Below are 17,715 nucleotides of genomic sequence, written 5' to 3' on the forward strand. Positions count from 1 at the left end.
GAAGAATTCGTTGATATCTTATGAGTGTGCAAACTATCTAAGATAGCTTACACTTAAACACCTGCAACGCGGCAATAGCGTGAGAGACGACTAGAGAGCCGGGGCATAGCCAATATATCGCCTAACATAAGACAAGAGAAATAGAGCCATACTAGAGTTATGGCCAATATCTTCTACCAAGAACTCAAACACATCCTTAGTCTACGGCACGAATTTCTAGACGTGACTTAAAATGAGTGCCGTGGCCGTCATTACTGTTGATGATCAGTAGACACAGTAACGGGTAGTTAGCCATGAACTATTTTGAGTACCCTGATGATGAAGCATGAATGAGAACATACGTTATTTTTACATAGTTGTAACTCATCGGGTCTCTGTTCATAACTACTAGATTCTAGCACAAGTTTGTCACGTCCTGTATAAAGGAAATAGTGCTGAAATGAACTATCAATTTTAGGTGTGGGCTCTAGATGGCAACGTAATATATTAGAGAGACGGATGTGAAACCTGGAAGCAACCGGATAGTTTGGACTCCCGACTAACAAGCGGCTATAACACCCGGAACCACATATATAAGCTCGGCGGGCGTCTCGCTAGACGAGAGCGGATTGTTGGTTGTCTTCCTCCTCACTCCCGCTTTCCTCATCTTCTTGCGTAACATAAGGAACGAACCGAAAGTCAAGGAAGCTGACCGAACCGCCCTCGACCTCGACCATAAACTGCAAGCTAAGAACGCCTTGACCATCCCCGCGGAAACTGACTTTATTCGCTATGCGCATGGCCTCGCTTGCCGACTTGACAAAGTCGAATTTGAAACTTTGCACCCAACGGTCGTGTACGGAAAAGGTCTCGAGGAGGTCACGGCTGCTTGAGAACTCGACACTAGCACTACCAAGACCCCCGTTGCTCGATAGGCTTAGGTATGGGGCATTTGGTGAGGCGGCAATGGTGATACGAATTGGAGCCATGGGAGCTAACTCGGAAAGAGCATCAAGAAGCCATCGAGCTTGCATGATAATCTTAAAGGATATATCCTCCCGATCAAAAGGGATATTATCATGTGATTCAGGGGTGTAGGTGACCATATTACACTGAGTCTTGACCCCAGTCTCCTCCAGGATGATGCTTAGCGGGGACCCGTCTTCTTCGTACATGATACAACATGTTCCCGGCATACCTAGAGTCTGGTGATTAAAGGCGTCTGGTCGGTAGTTACGTAGATTGCTACGATATGTTTCCGATTCCGCCTTGGCCGCTCGGGCTGCTACGTCCGTAGCCCCAAAGATCTGTAAGGCTTCTAGCAAAGCGGCTAGATTCATTTGAAATTTTGGTAGGTCGCCTCCTTCATCTGGTAAGTTCAGAGTGTAAGACGTAAAGAGAGCTTTATCTAAGAATGCTACGCCTGGAGATATCGTTAGACTTTTTTCGACATATACGATGTTAGCCGCTTACCTTGCATCACGTGTGAATGATCTGCGGCAAAGCGGATGCCATCTTGAGTTATTTCCACTTGTACCTTGGCTGTGAAGCTGATACATTTTAAAAGTTGATATATTTGCCTCGTGGAACTGGCCACTGCTCGAAATAGTGGTAGTTGCGGAGGAACAGATCCAGCGGATGAGGCCATATTGAAGGATATGATCTTCCTTAGTTCGAAACTTTTTTCGATATTATCTTAGAAGATAATAGCAACTTCGCTAGCAGCAATAGTTGCCGATCACGTTCATATAAGGTGTTTGTAGCCCAAAGAATATTTTCGTAAACCTCAATTCATCTACGGTACAGACCAGCGCTCTCCTGGGCCTGCGGTACCCTTCTCGGGGTATCTTCTAGACGTAAACTCCAACCGCGCAGAACATGTACACCGTGCCAAATCTGCAAACATGTTAGGAGGCCTGGAGATATGCAGCGAGGGGAATCGTAGGAAGAAACGTACGCGACGGCCAGCGAGGCCGGGACTCCGAAGAGGGGGAGGTTGACGAGAGACCGGTCTAGAGCAATGAATTAGTTATTCGTAAAGATCAATTGACAACCATAGTTATAATTGTAGTACTCACTCAATGCGAATGCGCCAGTCAGAGTAAGACCGAGGAGGAGTAGAACGAATCCCACTAGAAATTGACTACCCTTTCCAACTGTAGGAAGAAATGGACTGCCTGGTGCAGTTTGCCAGATCTCATGCAGTGAAGAATCCATGAATAGTGATGACGACGCTCTGTAAGAATTTTCTTGACGAAATCGGGTGTTGCGGACTGAATTGGCTGGTAGTATTTCTAGGCGGGGAACGGCGGAGAAAGGATCGTGACTATTTCACGGTGTCATATCAAAAGTACAACTGAGTTTATAAAAGTATAAGTTCAAATTATAAGATGTACGATTTAAATTCGACGTGTTTGAATTTGGAAGCAGCAAAGCTCCTCCCCCTTGTCGTCTTCTCATTGGACTTCCATTGGATAAATGCAAGAGCTATAGACCCATCTTTCTGCAACAAACGTAATCAACAGGTGGCCTGTCTTTTTACGGCTTAGTGTAAACCTTACTAACTCCCCTCAGCTCCTCTTTCTCTAATCTGTAATTGATAGCCAATAAGAATATCTCTTACCTTTCCCCATGTCCTTTTTTTAGTACCAGATCCATACTTTTTATTCCACTTCTTACATCGTCCAACAACGCCTCCGCGCTCCGCGTCAGATTGCCGATGCTTCCCCATACATACATTAGGTACGGTTATCAACTACAACCTACGACGTGCGACTCGAGCGCATTTCGTACTAGCATTTCCGCCCTTATTACATCACTTTTACTTTGCTATTATCATAGCTACGATGGTTAAGGAAGACCGTGAGTTTCCTATCACCGATATAAATGTGCTACTGTGTCTAACGTAGCTCTTTCGCGACAGATGTTAAGCGCAAGGCCAGTGACGAGCCAACGTCACCTATCGCCGCCAAGAGGGCGAAGCACGACGACTCGACAGAACCAGAGAAGAAGCCTATCATTAAGCCGATACCCTTCCCAGAGAAGGTAAGCATCCATATTATACCTACCTCCGCGCCGTAGTGATTCGCATGCTGTCAACCATCCGATAGCCTCCATAGGAGATAAGCCATCCCATTACCTCTGCGCAAGGGTTCCCAACGCGACCATACACATAACCATACACATATGTAGAAAACGCAAAGTACTAATACCATATCTCAGCCCGCTGTCATCGAAGAACGAAACGGCGAGATCGAATTCCGCGTAGTCAACAACGATAACGAGCGCGAATCCCTTATCATCCTCACAGGTCTGAAATGTATATTCCAAAAGCAGTTGCCTAAAATGCCCAAAGATTACATTGCGCGCCTTGTCTACGACCGAACCCATCTCTCTATTGCTATCGTAAAAAAGCCTCTAGAAGTCGTCGGCGGAATCACGTACCGGCCCTTCAAGGGTCGCCAGTTTGCAGAAATTGTTTTCTGTGCTATTAGTAGCGACCAGCAGGTCAAGGGTTACGGTGCACATCTAATGTCACATCTGAAAGACTACGTCAAGGCGACTAGCGATGTAATGCACTTCCTCACTTATGCAGATAATTATGCCATAGGATACTTCAAGAAGCAAGGCTTCACTAAAGAAATCACCCTGCCGAGATCCGTGTGGATGGGCTATATCAAGGACTACGAGGGCGGCACGATAATGCAGTGCTCTATGCTCCCGCGTGTCCGGTACCTTGAGATGGGTCGCATGCTACTTAAACAGAAAGAATGCGTTCTGGCTAAGATCCGTGCGTTCTCTAAGTCGCATATAATCCATCAACCACCTAAGCAGTGGAAGAACGGCGTCACCCCCATCGACCCCCTCTCGATCGAGGCAATCCGAGCTTCGGGATGGTCTCCTGACATGGATGAGTTGGCGCGACAGCCACGTCACGGCCCGAATTACAACCAGCTCCTCCATCTGCTCAACGACCTACAGAACCATCAGTCGGCGTGGCCGTTCCTCAACCCTGTCAATAAGGATGACGTTGCAGATTACTACGACGTGATCAAGGAGCCGATGGATCTCAGTACGATGGAGACTAAGCTAGAAGCGGACCAGTACAGCACTCCGGAAGAGTTCGTCAAAGATGCCAAGCTCATCTTCGACAACTGCCGCAAATACAACAACGAGTCGACGCCGTACGCCAAGTCCGCCAACAAGCTTGAAAAGTTTATGTGGGCCCAGATAAAAGCCATCCCCGAGTGGTCGCACCTCGAACCATAGGTTAGTAACATGGAAAGATCGTTCACGGAACACCTGCGGCTCTTAGATAACCGCGGTAGAGCGCTGGCTAGGGCACAAATGAAGAAGGATTTCGAGGTCGTCCCCGAGTTTTTGGAGAAGGGCGTGTTGACTAGACGCGCCGCTAGTAAGAAAAGGCAGGCTAGAGAAACCGAGTCGGATCGGAGCATTGCCATTCGCACTAAGAAAGAAGATACCTTGGGTTATGACGGTACCTCTAAGGTCGGTGCTGTTATTGATAGCGCCCCGGAGCCACCAGTCCAGCCGGTAGTAAAGACGGAAGACCGCGATGCCAACGGTACCCGGACCCGTCCCCACGCTTCCCAGCTAGCATATAGATCTGCGTCCCGGCGAAACCGTTAACGAGTTCGTGGAGACACGCGTAGCAGCACGCAAGCCAGCCGAGATAAGAACGTCGGTCGGCGCGTTTCTCTTTTTGCTCGTCTTCCATTCCCTATTGTTATCGTTGTCTCGGGGAAACGTTTCAAGGACCCCTTGGAGGAAAGGGTTTTGCGGTTTTGCAAGTGGGCGCGAGAGTAAGAGATATAACGTAAATCGAGTTTAGACGGGAAGTGCAAGTAGAAGAGGAGGGGAGGGGAGGTAAGTTGTAGGATACGGTTTTTGTGTGAGGAGGAGGAGGAGGTGGATTTTGGTCGGTTGGGGAGGGCGAAAAATACTCGTGTTTGGAGCATGTTTAGTTGGTTCGTGCGGAATAACTACCACTGTCACACTATGACACTACGATGCGATGCGTTGAATCAGGATGATCACAAATGTAACTTCTGTTGGCATATATTTCGCTTTGCTTTTTCCTTTTCGGTGCGTGTATGCGTGATACGGTATGAAGCTCAAGCAATACCTTATAGGAGCCGAATGGCTTGTGCGCCAGTCTTTACAGTGCTTCCCCCCCTATTTGCAATGACTTTATACTACGCTTCTCGACAACTACGCAGATTCGAATCCAAACTCAATAGCACGTTTCTCATCACAACATCGCAAAATAAAATCTCCTTAGGAGTGAAAGTCATTTTCTTGTAACCTAGCTATAAGCAGATATCCGGATGCAAGGCGAACGACTCGACCTCGACCGAGCACGTACATGAATAAATAACCCATCGCAGCAAACCAGATCCAGACCTAGCCTCCCTAGCCTCCCTGCTCACAAAATCAAATCTGCGAATGCAATCCGCAACTCCCCGTATGTATAAGCCATCCCCCTCCCTATATAATAAGTGAACCTATGACACCCCTTGTTATCTGCCCTGATGCGCCCCCCCCTCGGACGGCTGGTATTTATTGACACATAGATGCCTCGGAGCAGTAGGATGCTCGAGGTCGAAACTAGAAAGTTGATGCTGAGATACTTCTGGTTACAGTCGGACTAAGTCCTCTGATATTTACCACTGAGTTCAGAAGGAGACTGGAAGAAAGAGCACTGGCACTCAAGACTTCCGCTTCGTTTATCAGGAGTATTAGAGGTGGACTGTATGGTAGAGTGCCTATGCCAGACTTTCGTTCGTAAACCTCGAGAATTTTGTTGCTGAGGGCGACCGATTCCTATTGCTCGGCCGGTACGCAATCCTGGAGCATCCACCTCCTTTTCCATGTGTCTCTTTCCAGCCGTCTTAAGTCACAGGTAATCCCAAATCTCATCAATATGTTCTGGAAAATTTTCGTTGTTTGGTATACACTTTTATTAAGTGGTCCTAAAAGCAAGTGACAGCCATCTAGGCCGTCCATAAAGCATTGCGTACCGAATCAAGATTGCCAGTGCCCACGTATTAAGGGCACATTAAAAGCTGAAAGAATCTAGTTGAAGGGGTATCGAATAATTTTGTACTTCTTTCCACCGTTACCACCTCGAATACCGGTGCTATGGTCTCAGTGATGACTTCTTAAGGAAGAGTAATATAGGTCTGGGTGCCTGACTGGGTTGTTCGCTGCAGACGAACTTCTGAGGTGGCGACACTAGCTTCGCTAGCCGGGAGCCGCAGACCTGAATAGTTGCGGCGCAAATTCCGTCTATTACCGGAGAGGTAGCTTTGCAAGGAACGTACAGAAGAACGCTCTTCAGAAGTAGAGGTATTGTCTTGATTCGGTGTTTCATTGTCTAAGGCATATCGGAGGACCGAATGGAGGAAGTCTGGGATCTCCTGCCAACGACCAGCTCGTGCTGCACTTAGCATCCCCGGTGGAAAGAGTGCTTGCGGTATGAGAGCCACATTGGATTCTCGAACCATCTGCTCCGTGAGGAAGGGAAATTCGCCGGCCTCGATTGCATTCTTCAACCACTGTTCCCACTCCTCATCTAGTGGCAGCGAGGTATCGCCGGCCTCGTGGCGTGCTGCTCTTTCGCGGAGTTGCTCGTTCAGAGGGATTCCGACGCTAGTTAGTTCACCATCACTGTCCTCTTCTTCGTCTTCGTCTTCTTCCTGTTCGCCATCCACGTCCTCCTCGTCTGGCGTCGCCGCGGCCTGCGATACGGTCGCGGCCTGCGTTGCGCGTGCTGTTTGTGGCCTGTCTTCAGGCTCAACCCACTCCGCAATATCGTCAAACGCAGTATCTTTAATGACGATCCCGGAATCACGCTCGAAGCGTTCCTTTGCCCACTTTGTACCTTCCCATTTTGTTAAGCTTGCGATTTCGGAGTCGGTCAGGCGCAGGGCATCAAACGCCCGAAATAGACGACGATGCCACGGCCAGCGGCTAAGTCGTATGCGATGGATACGATGAGTATAGTCTAGGCCAGGATACTTGGCTTCTTGAGTGTCAAGATGTCCATAGAAAGAATGGACTTCCGAGCGGACCTCCGGGATGATGCTGCGGTGAAGGAGAGTATGGAAGTTCTGGGGATCGCTGCTTCGGGGCTTTGGGAACATGCACTCGTAAACGAGTTCGTCGACTGGGCGGCCCTTCATGTTGACAGAATCGAGCTGGGATGTTGAAATGGTAGAGATTCGGAACGAGTTGATCTGCTCGTTAGGATTTACCTGTCAGGTAGTAATGCCGGAGACAAGGCGTCGGATAGATTGTGGTCCAACGTAATAGAAGAAGCTTAAGAAGCGGAACGATTGCACCGAGCTGTTGCCAACTCCGACGCTACCAATGGTAAGTTTCGTAACAGGGAACAGCGGAATAGGCAATAATATTGGAGTTTGGGTGTTGCTTAAAGGAGGGTTCAGTAACGTACGTATGTAGAAAATAGAAAGATTTAGGTAGTTGGTTGGGCCAACAAGAGTTATGTATGTGTGAGGTGGTGTGGTGTGGAGTGACTTTAGAGACAGACGAGGAGCCCAAGATGAGTGGGAAGAACGAGGGGAATCGTGTCCCAGAGAATGGTGTCAACTCAAGTCTACGCCGCCAACGACCGAGGGCAGAGAGATGAGGAAGCGTAAATAATTGTAAATGCTTAGATTCGTATAATGTCAAGATGTTGAACCTTGAGGTAAAAGACGGATAAAGGTTTCTGACTCAACTTGGGGAGGGAGAAAAAGTGACCAAGGTGACTGTGTGTATGGTAATAGTGGCTGTCCCGAGATATGATTCTGCGATTGTTACGGGAGTAGGGATATTTGCATGTGTCACAGGGTATTTCAGGTATTGCAGATATTGCAGGTACTAGTTGGGGCGATATTGGGTGGGTGTCTGGGTTGTGTAAGCCGGTAGGTGCATTATGTATGTACTATACATAGCAGGAGATAGGATGGGCCCTGGGATGGGCTGAAAGGAAATAGGAACACAAGGTACGATAGCCGAGTCCTAATTAGGATTGTGCACTAGTACCTTTTCCCACAAAGGGTACCTACCGTGTTATGAAAAACCAGACCACACAGGTTCACAGGAAAAATAAAAAAGGAAACAACCAATCAGATGCTACTTTGTGCATGCGTTGTTGCAAGGGGCTGCCGGTCCAGAAGGGCCATGTTTACAGGGATTCTCTATTGGCCCAAGTGTTGCCTTCTCATTGAAAGGTACCTAATATCTACCCACTATTCTGTAGTGAATTATATCTATCGTGATTGTATACGGTATGTACATACATATATGACTTATGCTCTTGCCCCCATTCTATCTGTGAATGTCTCGTTCCATCTGAAGTTGTCGTGGCCGTCCGTATTCACTTACAAAGCCCCGGGCCGTACCTTTAGGTGCCTATTTAGGTTAGATCAGCCAATAAAAGTATACACTACATACTTTATTTACACTACATATAATATATACTAGTGTACACGCACACATGCACTGCCTAGGTATGTGCATATGTATGTACGTAAGCATCCAATCACCCAAATGTAAATGTACATATACATACCGATGCAGATAAGTCCACGCAGTGCCTCCCTCGTTTTCTTACCTTGCCTTGCCTTCTCCTACATAAAACCCTATCATTTCCACGACCTTGCTTACCTACTTCGGCCGAGAGAGATCGGGGAAGAAGACTTTGAGCCGCAAAACTCACACTACCCATGATGACCAAGAAAGCTGACATCCTCTGAACGACCATATCCAACAAAATATGCATGCATTAATTCCTTCGTACTGCCTGAGATGAATCGAGCGAACCTGCGAACTCTGCATTACCTGGGTATAGACATTGCATATGTAGATTGCTTTATATACATAAGGTAGCATGTTGCATATTATAGTACCACAGTCTCCTACCCGATGCGACGGACCCTGAATTCTCGTTCCCCGCGCCCGCTCCGATTAACCCCTCCGTCTACATCCATGCGTCCGAAGTACCACATTTAAAGCTTCCAGATTGCCAGATTAATGAAGTCTCCTCTCATTGCTACCACTATGTACGTTAGGGCACACGCAAGCCTAGGCGCCTAACAGTCCTTATCTCTGCTAAACGCCGATTCTTTTTCTTTCTTATCTACCTATTAATACCAGGTATGTAACAGCATTCAATTGGCAAGAATTTAAAATGTTAGGTGAGAACAAATTGAGGTCTTGCACAATTCTTACGGTGCCGAATGTAGGTACCCGCAAATAAGGGAGGGTTGACAAAAGGAGGCATTACTTACTGTGCACAACTCTGAAGCCTAACCAAAATATACCGTGTTTTTCTTTCCTTCTTTTTTGAAACACGGTTTATTTATTAAAATGCTTTGGAAGAATGAGAAGGAAGCTACCCTAGCATGTCAGCGCCAGCGCCATTCCTACAAACTTCATTCCTTTCTTCCTTCCTTCCTTCCCTAGTTGTGGGTTAATAAGCTAGTGTATGTCATCATACAGACTAGGTACTAGTTATGCTTTATAATCTCAAGTATTTGCAACACTCAATTCTGTCTTTTGATCTAACAGATACCTAGCCTCAAAGATACATGATTCCTTACATGATTCCATATTATCCAAATCCAAGCAAAGACTGCCGACTGCCTTAGATCCTCCTATTCTAATCCATACAACACAATTGTTGATAAAGCTTCGTATAACTAGTTCATAGCATAACTAGACAATTCAGATCGGTTGCCCAGATTCTTCACGTATTGCTGCAAGAACTGCGGCCCGCACTTTATTGCCAGCCGCCTCAGCCCGCGACCGGCTCCAAACGGATGCCTCGGGGCGAAGGGCCGAGATCCATTTCGGATCAAATGGGCTGAGCGCCTTTCCGAGATCTTTCCATACCCATATATGGACCACGATCTTGTCCTTAACCAGGTCTATGTCCACGCAAGTATCAGTGCAACAAAACCGACAGCTGTGAGTATGGCTGCTAGGTCCATATATGCTGCGCCACTTGGTCCATTTCCTAACCGAGTCTCCTGAAGAGTTGCGCCACTTCGATACATATGACATGCCCGCTTTTATAAGTCCTCGCGTCTCTCGGAACTCATATTGTTGAAAGCGCTGCCGGTAGTGCGGGCAAGTCCTGAACGTCCAATCCTTCGGGGAATATGCCAGTATGGCATACTCGTCTCCGAACAGAAATTTCCGTTTCTTCGGTTCGATTGTAAATCGGATCACTTGCTGAATATAAAATGAGCCCTTGTACCAGTAAGGTTGAGCCCAGTACCGAAATTCCGGCCGCTTGTTCCCATCCCCGGCCACGATTCCGCGACACGCTAAGGCTTTGGTTCTTGCTCTTTGTATCTTGAGTAATGCTGCGGTCTGAACCCAATGGAGATGATAGTATGCCAGAGCATAGCGGATGGAAGGGTGAATAGGATCAAGCGGATCAGCAGTGGAGTGGTCCAGATGTAATGAAGACCATATCTGTTCGCCGTCCCGAGCCTTATCGTATCCCACCGCACCTTGCTTGTACGACTCAGTGAACCGCAGCACAAGGCCGAGGGGCTTCTTGTCAGATGGAATGCATTTGTTATACGCGATTAGTTGTTTATGTGGGTTATGGCAAGAGCACCCCTCGGTAGGCCCGAAGACGCAAGGAAAATTACCAGCCCAGCCCCGACAGCTCTCGAACTCGAACGGGAAATTCATGTAGCCCAGAAATAAATCCTTCTCGTCCTTCTCGTCGTCGCATACATCTTCGTGGTTAATCACAGCATACTGCCACTTACTGCGTAAAAACCTGAAAATCTTGAAGGGACTCTTCCGTTTCTTGGCCATCCTGGATGAACCTACTGATATGATGTTGATTTGAAAAGCGTAAGATAGTCGACGTGGAGTTACGATATTAATTTAATACAGCCAGCCAGTCATGCATATGGCTCTTGGGGGGAGAACGACATACAAGAGGAAACAGGAGGGGAGGGGGGGGGCAATTTAGGGGGTGTGGTAAATATATCCTCATAAAAGGTGATCAAATACCTTAAAGCTCCAGGTTTTACGCCCAAGCTCACATATATACGCTTAGTCTCAACTTTATATTTACTAGAACCCATATATTTCGTTCTGTATCGCAATGAAGCGTTTCTTAGACGTTTTACTAGAGTGCTCAAAGTGCCACAATGGTGAGAAGTTTGATAGAACAGAATGCCAAACCTATACCACCACTATATACCGACGCTCTGCGGCCTTATATATTGCTCGCGACGATGTTTTTGTTTCCGTTTAAGCGCCCGTTGGATATCTCTGCCCCCGCCCCTTAAGGCGTTGATACCTAGGTATGGGTTAAACGTTCAACCACTAGGCCACCATTTTACATCAGCATACCCAGCCGTAAAGTTAAAAAAGAATGTGGTAAGATAGAAGGAAATATATACTAAATCCCGCACGTTTTAACGAGAAGGCGGCCTTGACTTCTTTAGGTCGGCGTTGCTCCCCACGAAACCTTATAGGGGCGGTTCAAGCGTTCACTCCCCCCGTCAAAGCTAGAACTTCTTAGGGGGTTACGAAACTGAAGCGGCCTACGCTTTTATGGGCTAATAGGCTTTGGATATATCGTGTTATCAAAACTCTTAGCTTTGATCTTAGGTTCGATCACCTTCGAATTTACCTATTGTTACCTAGCAGTTACGGATGGAACGACGACGCTTCGGGATTATATCAAACCTCTCATGTTTACCGTTTTACATGGGGACTCGAGTATTATATAGCCCGACTTGATAGATACGGCAATGAATTGGTTTACGGCTAAGGGTTATGAACTTATACAAGTTAGAGGTACACGACCATGGCACGGAGTATGCCTAGAGTACCATCTTCGAGAGAGACAAGGAAAGAATATATCTCTCCCTCAGAGGCCGTCAGCTTTCCCACTCTATTTACCATAGAACCATGTACTAGGGAGCCTTCAACGTTAGGTAGGTTCGGTAATTACGTCCTGAAATTATTTATTAAACTGAATCAGCCAAATAATTCTTTACCGTGCACACTCCCGTCGCCCACCAAGGTCCCGCCCAGTCAAACTCCACGCACAAACAATATGTACAAACTTAACTAAGCAAATTTTCACCACAAGACGCCCGGTTAGCTCAATCGGTAGAGCGTGAGACTCTTAATCTCAAGGTTGCGGGTAAGTTACTCTCGATCTGAGATTATTCACGCAATTATATACTAACATCATCTCAAGGTTCGACCCCCGCATCGGGCTCAATTCCTGATGTTTCCCTGTACTGGGAAAAGCAACACTTTCTTTTTTCTTTTTTACTTGCCCAGGTATTATTAGAAAAGGTCTTTTTTTTCTTCCTTCGAATACTCCCACGGTAGCCTCATAGTTACTTGATCGAATAATATCAATCAAGCCTCCTATGTAGAAACATACGGTTGAACCCGAATCATTCGATCTATCACGATATCTATCGTTCTCTATTCTACCTAGATGGATTAAGCGAGTGGCTCTTGAAGATTTTAGCACTAACTAAACTAACTAATGCAATACTACAATAAAAATGAAGAAAAATGAAGATGCGGCCACTCCGGAGCCCACTTTATTAGGTTTACCTCGAGACCGTTCACTTTTGAGGTTTGAAAAGGTACGAGGTACGTACCGGGCTTGAGAGCCTCACAGTCAGCTATCCCGTTAGGGCAATTCTTCGAATTCTCAATCCTGTACGACCAAGGACCCATCCCATTGGGAGAGCGTATGCAGCTAACGAGAAAAACCGGTACTTTGGGGCTTGCGGGTTTACGTATAAGATTTTTAAGTTTTAGGGGTCCAGGGGCAAGTCCGCAAATTAAAAACTTGCAACAAACCACCACTTCAAACCTCCAATTCCGTATCGGCCCTTCAATAACGGCACCCATTAACCCAAAATATGCTTCGCTGGTACGTAGGATGAATGTCACCTCGACATATTCCGTATATTAAAACGCCTTTCCGCTGAGCCGGTATATATATACTGATCGAGATGGTCCAGGTACCAACGAAAGCTCGCCTCGCGGCCGTTATTGACGCAGAGCGTCACGACCGCTGTGCTATTCGCCGTCGGCGATATCACAGCGCAGCAGGCCGTCGAGAAGAAGGGTCTTGACAAGCACGAGTTTGCCCGAACTGGTCGCATGTTCCTCTACGGTGGCGGTATGTTTTTATTCGCAATCTATCCCGTGTCAAAATACTCTTATTTTTCTCCAAGATACCTACAATAAAACTTCTCAACATTAATATCACATACACTATCTCACCTCACATCTCAATTCTTCACCAACGCATCTCTTACCCCACAATTACCCCCAACTGACCGCTCTCCCAATTCCCTCACATGTCCCCCCTTTTTTTTTCATGGTTCCCCACATTTCCGCCAGGGGAAAAAGAAAAAGGAGACACTAGCAAAGCAAGGAAAAAGCTTAAAATTGAAAAAAAAAAAAAAAAAAAAAAAGACGCTAACATCGTCTCTAGCCATCTTCGGCCCCGCAGCCACGACCTGGTACGGGATCCTGCAGCGCTCTATTCAGTTGCGCAATAAGAGGGTCGAGATGGTCGCGCGCGTAGCTGCCGACCAGCTGATATTCGCGCCGACCTTCATCGGGATATTCTTGTCGAGCATGGCCGTCATGGAGGGCGGATCTCCCAAGGAGAAGCTGGCCAAGAGTTACGCGCCTGCGCTCCAGACAAACTACCTCATCTGGCCGTTCGTCCAGATGGCTAACTTCACCTTCGTGCCTCTTCATCACCGCGTCCTCGTCGTCAATCTCGTCAGCATCGGCTGGAACTGCTACCTTAGCATGATCAACAGCCAGAAATGAGCGAGCTTGCAACGCAACCGGTTCGTTGGCTTTCCTTTGGCTTAGGGGACCTTTGGTCTTGGGACCGCGGACGGTGGCGAGGGGACGTAATGGTGGTAATACCGTAGGACTACGTGGCTTTAGAGCCGAGGGCTTGTAATGTCTCTTGGGATTTAAAAAGGACCAGGGAAACTACGGTGATAGACTGGGCGTTTGTGGTCGGGCATTCGTACTGCCGGTCTATATAATGGCCTCCTGCATGTTGTCGTCGGTAGACTTCTTTTTTCAAGCATTGGATCCGCGGTATGGTTATAGCATAGAATGGTGTTGGCCTAGAGCAGGGGTTTGTTCCTAACCGGCAAGATATACGTGGAACCGGTTTCTGTTCTAATCGGAGGACAAGACTCGAAGAAAATTGGACTTGAAAGATATAATAGATATTAGGTTTCCAATATATACTTTGAATGAGATAGTGACACACTACCGGCGCCCTTGAGCCGGCCGGATCCAAACCTCCCCCCTTATCGTCCCGGGCATCCAAGCGATTGTGTTCGTACAGAATTAGCATTACTTCGTGACGTGCGTCGAGATCGTGCGGTGGCCCCGCTAAGTACCGTAACCCGACCAGCTAGCTAGCTAGCTAGCTGTTTGGGCTGCCGGTCATGAGAAGAGGAACTCTTTCAAGACGGGCGACCCGGAAAACTCGGGATTCAATAGTATACAACTAATCGTGATGTTATGTTAATAATACTCAATTTCCTTCCTTGGTAATTGTTGACAATAATGGGGATGTGTCCTTACTTTAGGAAATACTGCAGACCCGCTCGTCGCCTCTCTAAAAACCTCGGCCTGAACTTGGATATCATGCTCTTGGGCGGTAGCTCGGGCACCGCCGCCTCGAAATTCGGGAACGTGCGCACTAGTCGCCATCGGAAGTCGTCGAACTCTGAATATCGCTTGCGTATGTTCATATAGCTTCCCTACGGTTTATTTTTAAAATATCAGCCCCGCTTTCCCATCATTCCATATTTTTTTTCTTCTGTCTCTTTTCTCTCTCTCTTTTTTTTTCTCTTCTGGGGAAACTCACGCTCAGCGTCTCGACTCTGATATTCCACACCACGAATGCGCCTATGTTAGTCGTGCTGCCGTTCACGATGACGTAGTCCGTTATCTCGACGCTCCTGGCCCAGCACGCATTGCCCCGGTCGTCGAGGCTGCTGCTTTCGTTGTCGCGTAGGGTGATTCCGCCGGCTGGTAGGGACTCGACGGACGGGGAGGATATTCCTCTCGCGTGGTGAGCAGAGTGGGTGTTTATCCAGTACGGCGGGGACGTTACGGGCGAGATCGCGGGCGCATCATCTTGTTCTGCTCGGCTATCTGGCGACGATATATCCGTTGTTGAAGGTTCCGGCTGTGGCGGCGCATTCGACGCGTTTGAATCTGTCTCGGCATCTGTCTCGGTTGCGGGAGGCGAGGGAGGCGGGTTCGGGCGTAGTGTTGCTTGCGATAGGTTCTTGTGTACGATTTCGGTCGCGGCACCGCTGGCGCTCGGGGATTGGGTCTCTACGATGGACGCCATTCGTTCGTGCGCGGGCGCGTAGGCGCAATATAGCCGCGGGCTGAGGGGAGGGTATATCGGAGATGTGCGATTGCAATCGTAGAATCGCGAATCAAGGGAGGATAGTTATTGTTGGATTGTAATGTAATGTAACATAGGTTTGTTCTAAGATGGAATTCGATACGCAGAGCGGGTGTGACGATAGGTACGTACCAATCGACAGAGGAATATGCACCTAATTCGACCAGATCAAAAACCAATAGGGGGACTAAAAGTCTTTGAAGGTTTAAGGTTGCGTTAGGTTGAGGGTTGAAAAGTCAATTCGATTAAACATGAGGTCGCACCCCTGCACTTCGCTCATTACGGCGCGGCCGTTCAATTGGTGTTGCAGGGATCTATGGACGTGGGGAAGAAGGAACAGCCCACGTCAACGTTTTGGGGCTTGGCACTAACGATTAATAGTATCAGGGGGTTAGGCTGGTTGGGTTCGTCTTATCGATTATCTATCTGGTGCTGTGTACGATACGATACGCTCAACTCTTATCGGTTGAGATACCAACTCAGCTATTCCATCTTTTTCAGTTTACTTTTGATAGAAGTTATAGACATTCCAAGCTTAGCTACTATGTATAGAGTTAAGAGGCGCTAGATAGTATACGGACGATGTCATTGTTAATGATATATCTTTCAACTCTAGTAATTCATAATCCCAATGGTTATGTCTCCTCAATACATAAGCTGTAAAATAGTTGCAACTTTTTATATCAACTGCCAGTTGAGTTAGGTAAGTGGCTTTCATGATTCAAGTATAATACCAACTCTCTATGAAGCTTCCATAGTTTTTAACTAACCTCGATATTAATCTTATATGTTGTAATTGAGAGTAATGTTGTTGCACCGTCAACCAACCATAAGGATGAGACTTGTTCATAAAATAATAAATATCCCCGAGCGCATACATCCCATGTGGGTTTAGAGATGGGTGTTATCGTGAGTAATTTATGGGTCGTGCTTTATCACGATGAGGGCTTCAAGGTATGTAAATACATAGTACATAGTACGGATGATTCTAATTAGATAAGTACCGTATATATGTACGGATATACCGCACGGTAGATCACGCTCCTTACTTAGGTATACATAAATCCAAGCAAGGCGTCGTTTGCAATTCGCTTCGTTGCATGACAACGCAGCAGTTATATCCCTTTTGTAATAAAGGATTATCCCCATCCGTTGATGCATGTTACTTACTCCTGAGAATTAGTTGGAGTTAAATACGGATTCCGAAAGCTGATATAACTGGATCATTTACTCGTGGGTAAACACCCGTGGTGGCCCTTTGTCTTTTATGGTAACTGGAACGGCCATTTCAAGTGTAAGTGGCTGACAACGCTTATCAACACGACGCCTTTCTGCGAGGATATGCTGTGTCAGTCAACGTATGAGTTAGGACTCTCATAGCAGATCATTAATGGGGTGAAGTAAAAAGCGGTAAACAATATAGTAGAGGTACGGAGATCCCGTCATGAACCACCGGGAATGTCTTGCTGCGGATGAAGTTGCAATCCCGCCGTAACATCGGTATCATTCCGGGGTACGGTGTGTCAGTATGATGTATCTATTATACACGTTGTACATTCGTCTTTGTTTTGCACTGCGTCGAATCATGCTGTGTGACATTTATCTTATTTTGTTTAACCTTTCTCTCCGTTTATATCTCCGATCTGAAACAGACTTCATGACGCGGAGGTCAAATTGCCGAGGAATCTGAGCGGACGTGTGGATGGATTAAAGTTGACGGTTACGGGTGGGTTAATCTATTGAGGGGACACTTACATATGGACGAGTGACTTGGATTGACGAGGAGAAATGCGCACTGTCTACGTTGTATCGTTCGAGTTTAGAGAATCAATCTACTACAGACCTACCTAATATAGATCTTGATGCGTTGCAGCGGCAGCAGGCATGGGAATGAATGTATGTACATTAGAAATGCCAGAGGTTGGGATTTCTGGATTTATGTACACTATGTATCAGGCATCGTTGCTCAGTATCAGTGGGTAATGCGGGGATTCCGGTCACTTATTTGGAAATATAACGAACGATCGCGGATGGGGACCGAAGAGGAGTAAACAGGTATGTAAGTAAGTTAAGAAATAATAGTCAACTACCTAGGTTATATAGTACATATGTCTTATAGTTGTTGCTAGTTGTGGGGCTGCACGAAGAGCATACCCTTTATTTTAGTTAGCTGCGTACCTTTGTATGTATGTATGTATGTAGGCTCTGGAATTCGCCGTATGTATTTTTAGTAAATG

At 46.9% G+C, this 17,715-nt stretch overlaps 7 protein-coding genes and 1 non-coding gene across 8 annotated transcripts; 3 read left to right on the forward strand and 5 right to left on the reverse strand.

Annotated features, from left to right (window-relative positions):
* Positions 1-593: 593 nt before the first annotated feature.
* F5Y00DRAFT_261442 (Rad1-domain-containing protein) lies at positions 594-1,627 on the reverse strand (the record flags this gene model as incomplete). The annotated part of the gene is made up of 2 exons (XM_048011205.1): positions 594-1,402; positions 1,453-1,627. The coding sequence occupies 2 exons, from the start codon at positions 1,625-1,627 to the stop codon at positions 594-596; spliced, it is 984 nt and encodes a 327-aa protein (XP_047865585.1).
* A 202-nt stretch (positions 1,628-1,829) lies between these two features.
* F5Y00DRAFT_261443 (uncharacterized protein) lies at positions 1,830-2,196 on the reverse strand (the record flags this gene model as incomplete). The annotated part of the gene is made up of 3 exons (XM_048011206.1): positions 1,830-1,875; positions 1,937-1,991; positions 2,058-2,196. 3 exons carry the CDS (start codon positions 2,194-2,196, stop codon positions 1,830-1,832), a joined length of 240 nt encoding a protein of 79 aa, XP_047865586.1.
* Positions 2,197-2,488: 292 nt separating this feature from the next.
* F5Y00DRAFT_55955 (Bromodomain-containing protein) lies at positions 2,489-4,437 on the forward strand. Its single transcript, XM_048013816.1, has 3 exons — positions 2,489-2,841; positions 2,903-3,024; positions 3,202-4,437. The coding sequence occupies exons 1-3, from the start codon at positions 2,826-2,828 to the stop codon at positions 4,246-4,248; spliced, it is 1,185 nt and encodes a 394-aa protein (XP_047865587.1). The 5' UTR covers positions 2,489-2,825; the 3' UTR covers positions 4,249-4,437.
* A 1,625-nt stretch (positions 4,438-6,062) lies between these two features.
* On the reverse strand, positions 6,063-7,588 carry F5Y00DRAFT_55993 (uncharacterized protein). Its single transcript, XM_048013817.1, has 2 exons — positions 7,457-7,588; positions 6,063-7,347 (listed from the first exon to the last, which is right to left on the reverse strand). Exon 2 carries the CDS (start codon positions 7,182-7,184, stop codon positions 6,162-6,164), a length of 1,023 nt encoding a protein of 340 aa, XP_047865588.1. The 5' UTR covers positions 7,185-7,347; positions 7,457-7,588; the 3' UTR covers positions 6,063-6,161.
* A 2,144-nt stretch (positions 7,589-9,732) lies between these two features.
* F5Y00DRAFT_252777 (uncharacterized protein) lies at positions 9,733-10,713 on the reverse strand (the record flags this gene model as incomplete). The annotated part of the gene is made up of 1 exon (XM_048009968.1): positions 9,733-10,713. The coding sequence occupies one exon, from the start codon at positions 10,711-10,713 to the stop codon at positions 9,733-9,735; it is 981 nt and encodes a 326-aa protein (XP_047865589.1).
* A 1,425-nt stretch (positions 10,714-12,138) lies between these two features.
* F5Y00DRAFT_t71 lies at positions 12,139-12,268 on the forward strand. Its single transcript has one exon. It is a non-coding gene; the product is annotated as a tRNA-Lys (tRNA).
* A 301-nt stretch (positions 12,269-12,569) lies between these two features.
* F5Y00DRAFT_56007 (uncharacterized protein) lies at positions 12,570-13,915 on the forward strand. The gene is made up of 3 exons (XM_048013818.1): positions 12,570-12,943; positions 13,035-13,195; positions 13,514-13,915. The coding sequence occupies exons 1-3, from the start codon at positions 12,933-12,935 to the stop codon at positions 13,858-13,860; spliced, it is 519 nt and encodes a 172-aa protein (XP_047865590.1). The 5' UTR covers positions 12,570-12,932; the 3' UTR covers positions 13,861-13,915.
* A 394-nt stretch (positions 13,916-14,309) lies between these two features.
* F5Y00DRAFT_235430 (Phox-like protein) lies at positions 14,310-16,065 on the reverse strand. The gene is made up of 3 exons (XM_048007553.1): positions 14,927-16,065; positions 14,641-14,819; positions 14,310-14,563 (listed from the first exon to the last, which is right to left on the reverse strand). The coding sequence occupies exons 1-3, from the start codon at positions 15,416-15,418 to the stop codon at positions 14,500-14,502; spliced, it is 735 nt and encodes a 244-aa protein (XP_047865591.1). The 5' UTR covers positions 15,419-16,065; the 3' UTR covers positions 14,310-14,499.
* Positions 16,066-17,715: the final 1,650 nt, after the last annotated feature.

The sequence above is a fragment of the Daldinia vernicosa genome, assembly GCF_022497035.1.
Source record: "Daldinia vernicosa strain CBS 139.73 unplaced genomic scaffold F5Y00scaffold_19, whole genome shotgun sequence".
NCBI classification, from domain to species: Eukaryota; Fungi; Ascomycota; class Sordariomycetes; order Xylariales; family Hypoxylaceae; genus Daldinia; species Daldinia vernicosa.

Bases quoted from the DNA above. Each gene is read 5' to 3' on its own strand.
- F5Y00DRAFT_55955 (XM_048013816.1), top strand. The intron at 3,025-3,201 runs GTAAGCATCCAT...ACCATATCTCAG, and splicing joins CGATACCCTTCCCAGAGAAG to CCCGCTGTCATCGAAGAACG.
- F5Y00DRAFT_55993 (XM_048013817.1), bottom strand. From the start codon at position 7,184: ATGAAGGGCCGCCCAGTCGACGAACTCGTTTACGAGTGCATGTTCCCA.
- F5Y00DRAFT_56007 (XM_048013818.1), top strand. The intron at 13,196-13,513 runs GTATGTTTTTAT...CATCGTCTCTAG, and splicing joins CATGTTCCTCTACGGTGGCG to CCATCTTCGGCCCCGCAGCC.
- F5Y00DRAFT_235430 (XM_048007553.1), bottom strand. From the start codon at position 15,418: ATGGCGTCCATCGTAGAGACCCAATCCCCGAGCGCCAGCGGTGCCGCG. The intron at 14,820-14,926 runs GTGAGTTTCCCC...AATAAACCGTAG, and splicing joins TCAGAGTCGAGACGCTGAGC to GGAAGCTATATGAACATACG. The intron at 14,564-14,640 runs GTAAGGACACAT...CATCACGATTAG, and splicing joins GGTCTGCAGTATTTCCTAAA to TTGTATACTATTGAATCCCG.